The 15,259-nt window shown below is 38.6% G+C and overlaps 1 protein-coding gene across 1 annotated transcript in view; it reads right to left on the reverse strand.

Moving 5' to 3' along the window:
- Positions 1-15,259, reverse strand: part of LOC133228185 (membrane cofactor protein-like) — a 68,809-nt gene that overhangs the window by 17,706 nt on the left and 35,844 nt on the right. Inside the window, exons 6-10 of the mRNA XM_061383670.1 lie at positions 10,456-10,638; positions 10,013-10,057; positions 8,865-8,903; positions 6,732-6,770; positions 4,533-4,571 (exon numbers count right to left, since the gene is read on the reverse strand). Coding sequence (XP_061239654.1) covers positions 4,533-4,571; positions 6,732-6,770; positions 8,865-8,903; positions 10,013-10,057; positions 10,456-10,638 — 345 coding nt within the window. The remainder of the gene's footprint in view (positions 1-4,532; positions 4,572-6,731; positions 6,771-8,864; positions 8,904-10,012; positions 10,058-10,455; positions 10,639-15,259) is intronic.

Raw genomic sequence — 15,259 nt, forward strand, 5'->3', positions numbered from 1 at the left:
GATGTTGAAGATGAAGCTCCAATCCTTTGGCCACCTGATGTGAAGAGCTGACTCACTGGGAAAGACCCTGATGCTGGGAAAGACCGAGGGCAGGAGGAGAAGTGGGCAACAGAGGAGGAGACAGTTGGATAGCACCACCGACTCAACGGACATGAATTTGAGCAAGCTCCAGGAGACGGTGAAGGACTGGGAAGCCTCCCATCCTGCTGTCCATGGGGCTGCAAAGAGTCAGGCACGACTTAGCAACTGAACAACAAATGGATGAAAATGACCTGAAAACTAGCATAAATGATCTTTACAACGAAAGATATAAAGAAGGAACCAATGTGAGACAGGAAAGAGGACCAGAGACATAGTATAAACAGTAACTGTGACTCTGGGGAGCTGACCCACAAACTTGGCGACCATTACAATTGCAGAAGCTCTCCCCACAGAAGGAGGGGTCTGAGTTTCACATGGGATTCCCCAGCCTGGGGGTCCTGCACCGGGACAAGCACCCCTCACCCCAGAATGTTGGCTTTGAAGGCCAGCATGGCATACTTCTGGGAGGTCCAGGGAGTTTTAGGAAATAGAGATGCCACTCTGAAGGGTGCGAATAAAATGTCATATACTCTCGAGACCCAGGGCCAAAGCAGCAATTTGAAAAGATCTCAGCTTAGATCTACTTGCTGATCTTGGAGAGGCAGAGGACAGAGAGGACTCACTCTGGGGACCAGAGGCTGGCAGTAGCCACTGTTAGGAACTCATACCACAAAGACTCTGGTGCTGGCAAGCATCATTTTGAAATCCTCACTCTATCTGATTAGCACCAAGACTGTGATATGAACCTTCCCCCCAGGAAGGTGGGCAAAATGGTCTCAACACTGCAGACTGAGCAGTTATTGGGGTGGTAACACAACACCACCCACAAGCAGGGAAGTGTCATCTTGCATCCTCCGGGACCCATCCTTGCCCTCCAGACGGTCCAGGACCTGACCCAGTACGCTGCAGTCAGACCCTAGTCCCTGGCTTTCCTCAGCAGTGGGCCAGCACGAGTCCTGGAACCCCATGGGCAGCAGCCCCACCAACTGCAGCCTGATACCAGCTCCAGCAACTGTCAGCCCCTCAGCCAGCTTCCCCAAGGTCAGACCCCATCCAGCAGCAGGACAGCAACAGCTCCAGGACACCCTGACACTATAGTCAGCTACGTCAGGATATGACCAGCTCACCAGGACCCTCCAGGCCACAGCCCTATGGACCAGAAGGCTGACACCTGCTCTGAGGCCAACAGCCTGTTTCCCCAGCTCTACCAACGAGTCAGCCAGTACTAGCCCTGCTACAGTAAAATCATCTATATCCGCCATAAATAGTTAAAAGATGAGCAAAACAAAAATATGATGGGACAAACATTAAACGTGATGGAATGGAGTAAAAATCCAGCGTTGTTAGAATTAGTTCGAAATTAAGAGTTTAGCAACTAAAATAACCATATGTTGGATATTTTTAAATCTCATGAGAATCATGAAACAAAACTCTATCATAAATACTCCCATAGGAAAGAGTAAGGAACCCAATATAACACTAAATATAGTCATCAGAGCACAAGTGAAGAGAGGAAAAGAAGAAAGGAACAAAAATGAACCACGAACTTTAGAGCTAAAATTATGAAACTCTTAGAGAACACGGAGGCCAGCTTCAGGATGTGGGGTCTGGCAGTGATTTCTCGGATGTGACACCAAAAGCCCAAACACACTGGGTTTCATCAAAACCAAAGACTGATGTTTAAAAAGGGACACTGTCATCAGAGAGAGAGCAGTCCACAGAATGGGAGGGAACAACTGCATTATATATCTGATAAGGGACTAACCTTCAACATATATTATGAGCTTTTAAAAATTGAAAAAAGATCCAAATCAAAATTGGGCAAAGGACTTGAACAGACATTTCTCCAGAGAAGATACAGAAAAGACCAACAATATGCACATGAAGAGATAATCAATCACTAAGAATTGTAGAAATGCAAAGAAAACCACAGTGAAATACTGCTTCTCATATACTGGTATGGATTGTATAAAAAAAACAGGAAATAACACGTGCTGGCAAAAAGATGGAGAAATCAGAACTTTTATGCATCACTGGAGGGAACATAAAATAGTCAGCTGCTGTGGAAGACTTTATGGCTGTTCCTCAAAAAAAATAAACATAAGACTACTATATAACCCAGCAATTTATTCCTAGGTACATAACCACCAAATTAAAAATAGGGACTCAGATACTTGAATGCCGATGTTCAGAGCAGCGTTATTCAGAATATCCAGCAGGTGGAAACAAACCAAGATTTCAACAAATGAAAGAATTAAGGAAATGTGGTTTATATAATGGAATATTATTAAATTACAAAAGTAATACAGTTCTGATACATGTTACAAGGTGGATGAACCTTGAAAACATTATGTGAAGTGAAATAAACCAGAAGTGATTCCAACTCTGTGAGGCACCTCGAACAGTGAAACTCATAGACACAGGCAATGCTTAGCAGGGCTAGAGGAAGGAGAAGGGAGTTACTGTTTCATAGGCATAATGTTTCATTTTGAGATGATGAAAAGCATTTGGAGATAGATGGTAGTAATGGCTGCACAAAAATGTGAATATACTTAATGCCACTGAAATGTACAATTAAACTAGTTAAAAATGTCAGCAAAATAAAACAGAAGTTTGTCTAGAAAAATTAACACAGAGAGTAGCCTGAGCATCTGAAAAGGAAATGTACTGCCAGATATTAAACGTATCATTGTGCTGTAATCAAAACATCGATTTGGTGCTGGCGCAGGAATGGGCAGAATTCAAGGGAACAGAAAGACCAGATCACACATGAATTTAACGTGTGATAAAAACTGGCACTTTCACAGCTGGAAAGGAGATGACTTACTCAACAAATGGTGCGCTTCTTATTGGTGTCGGGACCAGCCCAACAACGAACTGACCTGAGCGAGTGGTGCCGCAGAAGAATAAGGAAAAATAAGACTCAGACATAAAGTGGGGATCAGGGGGCTGATGCCCTTCGCAGGCAAAAGCCCAGATCCTAATCCTCGCATGCCTTTTATTTTTAACTTCTACTTCCTTCTGCAGATATGCTCTAGAGATATCTGTTCTTTACAATCTCAGATCCCAGATAAAGATAAACAATGCACAGTCCTCAGTTTCAAACCTTCAGGCCTTTGACGACTTTGTTTAGCTAGTGACGCCCTTTCTCAGCAACTCCCTCAAGGCTCTGGTTACGGGAACAGTCACTATGGTTTTCCATCTCTCTCATCAGTACTTCAACATCTTGTTTTCAACATGTCTTTCCACAATGTACTTTTTACTGCTCCCAGCCCTTCATCTGGGAGTGATGAGAAAATCATTTTTATTTTTCAAAGAGGCCCTGTTAATTATAGTACAGGCCTGTGCACAGCATATTCCCTACAACTGGATGAAGGTCGGTGGAATGAGGAGGAGTGCGATCTCATTTCCCAGGGCATAAAGAATGTGAGATGAATCAGTGATCTAATGCAACCACACAGTTACATTGTGGAAAATTTATAAAATTTAGCATGGAGAAGATCTGAAACTTTTTTTAAGAGAGACACAACACTCATAGTCATTAGGGAAAACATCAATGCATCCAACTTCCTATTAATGTAAAAATTCTGCACTCATAAATTACCACTGAGATAATAGTTGAGTGAAATATGGTACATGTTAAAATCATCATTTAAAAAGATGGGAATAAATCTAACTACAGCTCCAGTTCAAATGGAAAAAGTGCAAATTTCAGAAAAATATGAACAGCATAATGACATTTTTGGATAAAAAAGAAAAAAATGCTAAAATATGTATAGAAATAAGAATGCTGATGTGTAGAAATAGATTAAAAAGACACCCTAAACTCTAAAGATATTAGCTTAGATAATAGATCAGAGAAAGAGGTGGAGAACTAATCTTTTACTCTGTATGCTTTTGCAACGTTTGCAATTAGCTCAGATGGTAAAGAATCCGCCTGGAATGCAGGAGACCCAGATTTGATCCGTGGGTTGGGAAGATCCCCTGGAGAAGGTAATGGCAACTGACTCCAGTACTCTTGCCTGGAGAATTCCACAGACGGATGAGCCTGGGCTACAGTCCATGGGGCTGCACAGAGTGGACACGATGGTGTGACTAACTTTCAACTTTCATTTTTCCTATTAGTATCTACTTATATAATTAAAAGCTGCAGAAAGCAATCTATAGGAAATAGAATAAAATCTTAAAAGAAAACTGACTAGTAAAATAAGGCAAAGAAAAAACCTAGAAGAAAATTCCACTTCATGTTAAAAGAGCTTAAATAATAAATTGACCAAAAAAAGATTTCAGAAACTTCATAGAAAAATGAACAAAGTACCAAAATACATGACAGCAGATAAAAAATTCAGCTTTACTGATAATTTAAAAATGTAAATTAGTATATTACATCATTTTCACTAATCACCTTATTAAATTCTAACCAATGTTAGTAAGATAAAGAGGTACTGAACCTGTATGACTTGATGTTGCAGTTGTAGCTGGACGAAGACCTGGAAAAATTGATTGGATTTAATTCACTCATTTCATCAATACAAAATTATAGATTTAATTTTGATGTTTCACTCTTTAAGATTATTTCACAAAATGAATGACTTCTCAGAATGAAAAACATACATCCTTTCCAAACTATGCTATTCTACTTCTGGAAAGTTAACCAAAATGTATATTAACATAAGTACATAAGAATGTATACATACAAATGTTTACTATAGCTTTGTATTACATAATGGAAATCTTAGAAATTAAGAAATAATAAATCACAAAGATCATCTATTCAGAATACATACATAATGTTTTAAAAATACCATCCGCATAGTATCATGCTACAGATTTTGTATTGTTTCTTTTTCACCTCATATTTTGCCCACATTTTTTCATACACACATAATCACATAATCACACGTCCCTGGAAGGGCATAAGATTCCCAGGTGGCACAGTGGTAAAGAATCTATCTGCTAATGAAAGAGACGAAAGAGATGCGGGTGTCCCTGGGTCTGGAAGATGCCCTTGAGAAGGAAATGCCAATCCACTTCGGTATTCTTGCCTGGAAAATTCCATGGACAGAAGAGCCTGGCAGGCTACAGTTAACGGGGTCACAAAGAGTCAGAGGCGACTGAGCACACACACACACAGTCACATATACTTTATGCCATTACATTTCACTACTGATCCTTTTCATAGTCTTTTTCTAACTGATGATAAAAACTCATGTTCTGATCATAAAAATTCTAACTCGTGTCCTCTCATGAGGAATTTTGATTTTTATATTTTAAAAAAGGTCTTTGTAATTTATCTTCTTTATAAACCTGCCCCGACAAGTCTGTCTTCGTTTAAACACTAAACTGGATCAGTGTTTTATAAATGCTTTATGAAATGCTTACAGTCAACTCTTTCAAAAGAGCATATCAATATAGTCACCACAGTGCCTATTCCCATTAGGAACAGGTGATTAAACATTGGTGGGTCAATGAGTAAATATACGCAATCTTTATATATCATCCACCAAAAAAAAAAAAAAAAAATCTCTTTCCCCACAAAACTTCACAGCACTCACCAAGGTACTCAATGAGTCAACTCAGCGAGGGTACCAGGTTTATAGGAATTATAAAATGATGTTCCAGTTACCATGTTAACATGAATAATGCCTCTCACTTCCTCAAAATGTTAGGGCAGAAGGAAAAAAACAAACAAGAGGCAGTAAGTGACATTTGTTTCGAGTCATTAAACAACGGGAAACTGGAACCTATAGAAACGATGTTACTTGTGAGCCAAGCCACACTAGGACCCTGAGTGAGGTCTGCCCAGGCTGATGCTGTTCCTACTGTTCTTGTCTCTTGCTTCTGCTGAAACGAAGAGACGCCAAAGACAGCAGCCCTGAAGTCAGGAAGACAATTCCTTCCACCACATCAAAGTAGTCTCTCAATTCTTAGGCAAGAGTAACTGATCAGTTCCTGTCCCTGCCAGAAAACCTCCATTTCATTTCAATAAATAAGGGCAAATCTTACAAATGTATGTTAGATACTACTTTTGTAATTAAAAGTTATAAAAAGCAATCTATATTCAATAGTATAAAATCTTACAATTTTATACAAGTGATTAGTAAAAATAAGGCAAAGAAAAAAACTAGAAGAAAATTCCACTTCATGTTAAAAGGGTTTTAATGCATATAATGAGTTCTGATAAGTCAACAAGATAATTACTTCTGAAACCACACAGGTAAATGAACAGAGGTGCAAGAATGAGTGAAAGTAGATAAAAATTCAGCTTCATTGATAATTTAAAAAGCAAAATTAGCACAGGATATCATTTTCACCCATCACCTTATTAAGTTCTAATTATGTAGATAGGCGATGGCACCCCACTCCAGTACTCTTGCCTGGAAAATCCCATGGACAGAGGAGCCTGGTAGGCTTTAGTCCATGGTGTCGCTAAGAGTCAGACACGACTGAGCAACTTCACTTTCACTTTTCACTTTCATGCATTGGAAAAGGAAATGGCAACCCACTCTAGTGTTCTTGCCTGGAGAATCCCAGGGATGGGGGAGCCTGGTGGGCTGCTGCCTATGGGGTCGCACAGAGTCGGACACGACTGAAGCGACTTAGCAGCAGCAGCAGCAGCAGCAAGTAGATAAGATAAAGAGGTACTCAACCTGTCGTACTTGGCACTGTGGTTGTATTTGGACGAGGACCTGGAAAAATAAATTTAATTCATCAGTCTCATCAGTACAAAATTATAGAATTGATTTTGGTTTTTCAGTTTTTAAAAAATTATTTCTCAAAATGAAAAATAAATGTATTTTCCCAATTCTGTTATTCTACTTCTGGGAAGTTAACCTAAATATACATTTATATAAGTACATAAAATTGTATGCATAAGAATGTTCACCATATAGCTGTGTATTATGTAGAAGGTAACAAATAATAAATTATAAAAATCCTGTCTTCCTACTCTTTCTCTTGTTCTTGCTTCTGCTGCAACCAAAGAAAAGAAGATAGAGATAGCAGCTCTGAAGTCAGGAAGACAATTCCTTCCACCATATCAGAATAGTCTCTCAAGTCTTAGGAAGAGTAGCTGATCAGTTCCTGTCCCTGCCAGAAAACTTCCATTTCATTTCAATAAATAAGGACAAATCTTACAAATGTATGTTAGATACTACTTTGTAATTAAAAGTTATAAAGCAATCTGCTGGGGACCAGCCCCAGCTGATCCAGGGTATTCGAAGGAGAGACGGCCTAGGCGACTATTTATATGCTAATTAGAGATATAAAGAATAATAGAATGAGGATAGCTCAGTAGGAAAATTCAGTGGAGAAAAGAGGCTGAGTAGCTTGGTTTACGCGGGAGACCAATAAAACTTCAAGACAAGAAGTTTGCACCACTTACGTAGGCCGCAGGCGCCCTCTCGAATAGCGGAAGGTGCCTCACCCTAGACACCTTTTCGAGTGGGTCTTAGAAGCCCAGGCATAATTAGTAAGCGTGGTGGGTTCCGCGCTCCAGATGGAGACTCAGCTGGAAGTTAAAGGGAAGAATGACATGGGGAGACCAAGCGTTGGTGAGCAAGGCCCGTAGCTTTATTTTTAACAGGGGCTTTTATACCCTAAGTTACACGCAGAGGATAATAGGGGATGCAAAGTAAGCAGTCTTTGATTCTTATCAAGGTTTCTTTCCTGTAAATTTATCGTATACAAATGGTTTAGGTGATTTACATCATCTTCTGGCCAGAAGGCCTACTAACATTTTATGACTCTTGACAAGGACTTATCAACAAAGACTTACTTTCTCTAAGAGTAATTATTTTAAGGTTTGGCGCCATCTTCCAAAGATAAAATTGCATTCCTATAGGGCGGATGTGTAATGGGCTTACAACAAAGAAAAGAATTTATTACCTTAAGGGTCTAAAGTTACTAACACCAAGGCCACTACTTATTTTTTTCTATATACCAACTATTAATTAATACACATTCGAGGATACAATTCAGGGGATGTGAAAACTTGGCAACAAGCATTGACTCATCAATGAAATCCTTTACTAGTTTATTCTGACAGTTTTTAACTCTCTGAGAGGCTCTAAGCTATTTGAATATCTTAAGCTTCCTGTGCCTCTGGAGGCTGGGAGACTGTAAACAATCGTATGCATAGCTGCAGGAGTCCGGGTAAACTTGTCAGGCGAGTTAGAGAGCCATCTGAGGGGTTTGGATTTAAACACTCCTAATTGCCCAGGAACTTTATTAATTGGAGCTGTAAGTTAACTCTTTGACAGAGAGAGTGAGATGGTGGTAGGGGACAGCCCCCAGTAAAGTCAGAGGTGAGAGCACAAAGCAATAAAGTAGGCAGACTCTGGTTTTTTGGGGGGAAAATGCTCGAGAATATCCGGGCGGACTCCTGAGGCTCGATCCTGCCTTTGCGTATGCCGAGCCTCCTTCCTCATGACCTTTGTCACGAGCGGAATGCCTCACCGGCTCCCGGCAGCAATCTATATTCAATAGTATAAAATCTTACAATTTTATACAAGTGACTAGTAAAATAAGACAAAAAAAACCTAAAAGAAAATTCCACTTCATGTTAAAAGGGCTTTAACTTACAATGAGTTCTGATAAGTTAACAAGAAAATACTTCTGAAACCACACAGAAAAAATGAACAGAGGTCCAAAAATCAGTGAAAGTAGATTAAAAAATTCAGCTTCATTGATAATTAAAAATGCAAAATTAGCACAGGCTATCATTTTTCTCCCGTCACCTTATTGAGCTCTAGCTATGTAGGCAGGATAAAGAGGTACCGGACCTGTCGAGCTTGGCGCTGTGGTTGTATTTGGACGAGGACCTGGAAAAATAAATTTAATTCATCAGTCTCATCAGTACAAAATATAGAATTGATTTTGATTTTTCATTTTTTAAAAGATTATTTCTCAAAATGAAAATTGAATTTATTTTCCAAACTGTGTTATTCTACTTCTGGGAAGTTAACCTAAATGTATGTATACAAGTACATAAAATTGTACGCATAAGAATGTTCACTATAGCTTTGCATTATGTAGAAGGTAACAAGTAATAAATCATAAAAATGCTGTCTTCCCACTCTTTCCCTTGTCTCTTGCTTCTGCCGCAACCAAAGAGAAGAGACAGCAGCCCTGAAGTCAGGAAATATCAAAATAGTCGTTCACGTCTTAGGAAGAGTAGCTGATCAGTGGTCGCTGCCAGGAAGTCTCTATTTCATCTCAGTAAGTAGGGACTTTTCCTGCCCTTCAGTTGTTATAAAACTTATTTTCCGCTGTCACACACACAAAAAAAAGCCAAGTAAAGAGAAAAATAATAATTTCATGGGTTGGCGGATATTGGGGGTGAGGAGTAGAAACACCAGTCTTGTTCTGAAGACAGCAGAAATTCCTCAGTTAAAATTACACTATTTAAAAAGAACCAAATTCCTTATTGGCAGGAAAATGAAACACATTCCTGGACCCAGATGATACTCTGTACAGGTGTCAACAGGTCACTTTTAAAATGAATAAATGATCAATGTTGATGATACAGAAAACATACATGTTAAAAAACAGAAGCTGTGGATCTTCCTCTACACTAATACTAATTACAGTGAAACTGGGCATCAGGTGAGCTCTGTTTAAGAGCTTTCTAGACACGAGGTGCTGTGCTAAGTGCTTTAAATGCATCCCATTGTAACTTTGCTATCACACAGTGAGGGAGGCACCCCATCATCACGCGTGTACGTACACAAGTTTATACACATTACCTAAGTTTACACGTCTGGTTTAGTAAGTAATTTTAGACTAAGTACAAAAATGGTTGTGAATGCATTCTCCCTCCTTCTATGACCAAAAATTACAGCGAGTGTAAGTCACCAGACGTTTAAAAGATTTTGAAAATTCACAAAGAATTTAAAGGATATTGACAAATATGAGCAGGACTTTATGAAACCTGAAGCATGGGTAGTTGAAGGCTCAGTAGGAACAGCAACTGGCGCTGGAAAACAAAAATATAAACTCATTGAATTACTTGGAATTTACCACTTTCTGTTCATTTACACACTTATTTATGTAAAAATGCAATTGCTTTAATTTACACTGAAAAATTTTTCCTATCCATTTTACATGTAAAGATGCTGAACAAGAGAAATGTATGCATCTGTGATGTACATACATCACATTTTAAGAGCCTATAAAAGCACAGAAAGATCAAAACAGCAGCTTTCTTTGTGAATTAGTTGGCATGCATGTAACATGGAAATGGCTATAAGACAGATATGAGCACCAAAAGTGTTTCTTTTCTGTTATTCTGTATCATTGAAATTTATTGTCAAAAAAAACAAAACAAAACAAAATAAAAAAAAAAACCCAATAAGGAGAAAGACACCTTCGTACCTTTAGTACACGTTGGTAACTTGGGCTCCCAAACACTGTTTGCATTACAGACAATTGTGCTGCTGCCATGAAGGTAAAAACCCTGGTTACATTTAAATACAACTTGTGCTTTGTAGTAAAATTTTCTTCTAAATCCCGATAATATCATTCCATGTTCAACAACTGGATAGTCACATTTGACCACTGAAAAGTGGAGAAATTCCAAAATTAATGGAAATCTGCTTCACATAGGAGCAAAAATCTAGTGCAAAGTAATAATTACCAGTGGGAAGAAAGAAGCAAGGAATGAAAGGCAGGGTGTTAATTAGAAAAAAAAAAAAAAGACTTTATTTGTGCATTCAACTTCCAGGGAAACAGATTTAGAGGGATCTAATAATGTTTTTCTACTAGGAACAGACAATCATTATAGTTTATTGACTTCTCTACATTTTTTTTCCCCCAGTGCTGACAAGTTTTGAAAAGGTCTGACTGTCAGATACAAATTCAGGGTAAGTTCAAAAGTGACTTTTGATATTCTTCAGCTCTAGGATTTTTTTCAGCTCATGCTGAGACTAATTACATACCTTGTTCTTTTAGAAAGATAGTAAAGACTTTTGGAGAAGGTAATAGTTGGGCTCAAATTTAAAAGTTTAAAAGAAGCCAGTTATGAAAAAAATAAAAAAGTTTTCATATGGCAAAAACACACAGGAATTGGGATGTTCAAGAAATACAAAGGCCAATGTAATTAGGACAGCGTTTTCCAAACATTCTGGACTACAGTCAAGAGATCAGGAAACAATTTTTAAGTTGTAAAGCAGTACACAAGCACGCAGACCCAAGATCAGGTTTCAAGTTAATACTTAGCCTCACGCCAGTGTGCTCTGCTACTTCCCACTCTACTCTGCTTCTCCAGACTTCCCTGGTGGCTCAGAGGTTAAAGCGGCTGCCCGCAATGCAGTAAACCTGGGTTCGATCTCTGGGTTGGGAAGATCCCCTGGAGAAGGAAATGGCAACCCATGCCAGTACTCTTGCCTGGAGAATCCCATGGACAGAGATACAGTCCATGGGGTTGCAAAGAGTCGGACACAACTGAGTGACTTCACTTTCTCTTTCTGCTTCTCCAGAAGTAAATTACAGATCATGACACTCTAGCTTGACTTCAGGATCTACGAATAGGTTTTGCAGAACTTGGAAACAAAACAAAACCAAAAAGCGCTGGACTGGGCAGTGACTTCAAGAGAATATCTTATGAGATTAAATCTGCAATAGATGCAAGTGAAAAAGTGGAGGTGGTAGTCATTCAGCCTTGTCCGACTCTCTGAGACCCTACAGACTGTAACCCGGCAGGTTCCAATTGACAGGAAATTCTCACTTGTTTCCAGAGCGGGATGATTATGATAAGGATGCTATGAACATTCTCATGGAGGTTTCCATCTGTACATGTTTGCACTTGACTTGGATTGCTGAGTTATTCCTTGAAGTGTTAGTCCCTCAGTCACGTCCAACTCTTTGCAACCCTATGAAACATAGCCCACCAGGCACCTCTGTCTACGGGATTCTCCAGGCAAGGATACTGGAGTGAGTTGCCGTGCCCTTCTCTAGCGGATCTTCCTGACCCAAGGATTGAACCCTTAAGTGGATGCTTAACTGTATAAAATATTGCTAAATTGTGTTCCAAAATGGTCATACCACTTTGCATTCTTAACAGTACTGTATTGGAGTTTCAAATACATCATATCCATACCAAAATATGGAATTGTTAGTTACTGTTTTTAATTTCAGGCATTCTAATAGGTTTTAGTGGTTTCTCATCATGGTGTTAAATTAAGTTTCTGTTATTACTGATGATATTGAGCAACATTTCATATACTTCACTGGCATTCACATTTCTTCTTGGGTGAAAAAATTCCATTCAAATATGTTCCCCCCCTTTTTTTTGTAAATTGGGTTGCTTCTTTCATATTGTGTTTTAAGAGTTCTTTGTTTATCATAGTTTGAAGTCCATTCAGAAATGTCCTTGGCAAACATTTTATCCCAGTCTATGGCTTTTTTTTTCTTTCTCCAATGTGTTTGAGAGCAGCAGTTCTGAGATTTTAAGAAGTCTGGTTTATTTATTTTTCTTTAAAGGATAATGCTTCTAAGGTTTTCAAAGCAATCTTTGGTTACTCATAAATATTTTCTATCTCTTCCCATAAAGTCTTAGAGTTTAGGTCTTACATTTGAATCTAGGATCAAATATCTTTTCCAATCACAAATCAACCGCAGAAGAAAACTGGAAAAAAATGCCACATGGAAACCAAAAAACATGTTACTAAACAGTCAGTCATTCACTGAAGAGATCAAAAAAATATAAAAATATTTTTAAGATTAATGAAAATGAAAATGGTGTGTTTCAAATCTGTGCAACACAGGAAAAGCAGTCTAAGAGAGAAGATTATAGCCACACAGGTGTACCTCAGGAACAAGAAAAGTCTCAAGTAAACAACTAAACTTACACCCATAGCAACAAAAGAACAACCGTCCCCACAAAATGTGTACAAGGAAGAAAATAATAAAGAACAGAGCGGAAATAAATGAAATTGAGTAAAAAACAATGAAGATAAGAGATGGTTCATTGAAAAGATAAAATTGACAAGCATATAGCCACACTCATCAAGAAACAAAAGAAAGGACACAAGTAAATGAAATAAAAAATAGAGGTTACAACCAATACCACAAAAATACAAAGGATCATAGCGAATACTATGAACAATTATACATCCAAAGTTGGAAAGCCTAGAATAAACGGATAAATTCTCAGAAACATTCACTCTCCCAATACTGAGTCCAGAAGAAATAGAAAATGTGAGTATGCTGACTACTAGTAATGAAATGGAATCAGTAATCAAATAACTCCCACAAACGGAATAAGGATTATGTGGGTTCACAGGTGAATTGCAATAAACATTTAAAGAACAGTTAATTTCTACTTCGAAAGACAGTGTATAGAAATGAATACAGTGAGCCATAGCCTAGGGGAAAATAGAACCACTGTATGATCCAGCAATTTTACTTCTGGGTATTAATCCAAAGAAAACAAAATACTAATTCAGAAAGATTTGTGCAGCACTTTTTTCATTACAGCATTTTTTTTTTTTTTTTAACAATAGCTAGCAAGGTAATGCTCAAAATCCTCCTAGTTAGACTTCAACAGTACGTGAACCAAGAACTTCCAGATGTACAAGCTGGATTTAGAAAAGGAAGAGGAACCAGAGATCAAATTGCCAACATCCGTTGGATCATAGAAAAAGCAAGAGAAGTACAGAAAAACATCTACTTCTGCTTCATCAACTACTCTAGAGCCTTTGACTGTATAGATCACAACAAACTGTGGAAAATTCTTAAGGAGATGGGAATACCAGATCACCTTACCTGTTTCCTGAGAAACCTGTATGGAGGTCAAGAAGCAACAGAACCAGATAAGAAACAATAAACTGGTTCAAAATTGGGAATGGAGAACGTCAAGGCTGTATATTGTTACCCTGATCATTTAATGTATATGCATACTACATCATGTGAAATACTAGGCTGGATGAAGCTCAATATGGAATCAAGATTGCCAGGAGAAATATCAATAACCTCAGATATGCAGATGACACCACCTAATGGCAGAAAGCTAAGAGGAACTAAAGAGCCTCTTGATAAAGGTGAAAGAGGAGAGTGAAAAAGCTGGCTTAAAACTCAACATTCAAAACAAGAAGATCATGGCATCCAGTCCCATCACTTCATGGCAAAAAATAGAAACAGTGACAGACTTTATTTCCTTTGAGTTCCAAAATTACTGTGGACCGTGGTTGCAGCTCTGAAATTAAGATGCTTGCTCCTTAAAAGAAAAGTTATGGCAAACCTAGACAGTGTATTAAAAAGCAGATACATTACCTTGCCAACAAAGGTCCTTCTAGTCAAAGCTATGATTTTTCCAGTAGTCATGTATGGATGTGAGAGTTGGACCATAAAGAAGGCTGAGTGCCAAAGAATTGATGCTTTTGAACTGTGGTGTTGGAGAAGACTCTTGAGAGTCCCTTGGACTGCAAGGAGATCCAACCAGTCCATCCTAAAGGAAATCAACTCTGAATATTCATTGGAAGGACTGACACTGAAGCTGAAGCTCCAATACTTTGGCTACCTGATGCGAAGAGCCACCTCACTGAAAAAGACCCTGATGCTGGGAAAGACTGAAGGCAGGAGGAGAATGGGACGACAGAGGGTGAAATGGTTGGATGGCATCATCGACTCAATGGACATGAGTTTCAGCAAGCTCTGGGAGATAGTGAAGGACAGGAAATCCTGGTGTGCTGGAGTTCATGGGGTTGCAAAGAGTCAGACACGACGTAGTGACTGAACAACAAGATATGGAAGCCGCCTAAGGGTAGTCATGGATGAAAAAGATGTGGTATGTATACAATGGAATATTACACAGTCATAAAAGGAATGGAATCTTTCCATTCAGGACAGCATTGATGCACCTAGAGGATATTATGCAAAGTAAAATGTCAGTCAGAGAAAGACAAATACCACATGATTTCATTTATATGTGGGATCTACAAAATAAAACAAATGGACTAACAAAACAAAACAGAAATAGGTTCATGGGTACAGAGAACAAGTGATAAACTGAGAGGAGGTGGTTGGGAGGATGCACAAAATAAAAGAAGTGGATTAAAAGGCACAGACTTCCGGTTATCAGATAGATAAGCTATGAGGTTACGACATACACAATAGACACATCATGGTGATCAACTTGCTTTGATCTTGTAAATGTCAAATCGCTATCTTGTACACAATC

The sequence above is a fragment of the Bos javanicus genome, chromosome 16, assembly GCF_032452875.1.
Source record: "Bos javanicus breed banteng chromosome 16, ARS-OSU_banteng_1.0, whole genome shotgun sequence".
In the NCBI taxonomy this organism is placed as follows: domain Eukaryota; kingdom Metazoa; phylum Chordata; class Mammalia; order Artiodactyla; family Bovidae; genus Bos; species Bos javanicus.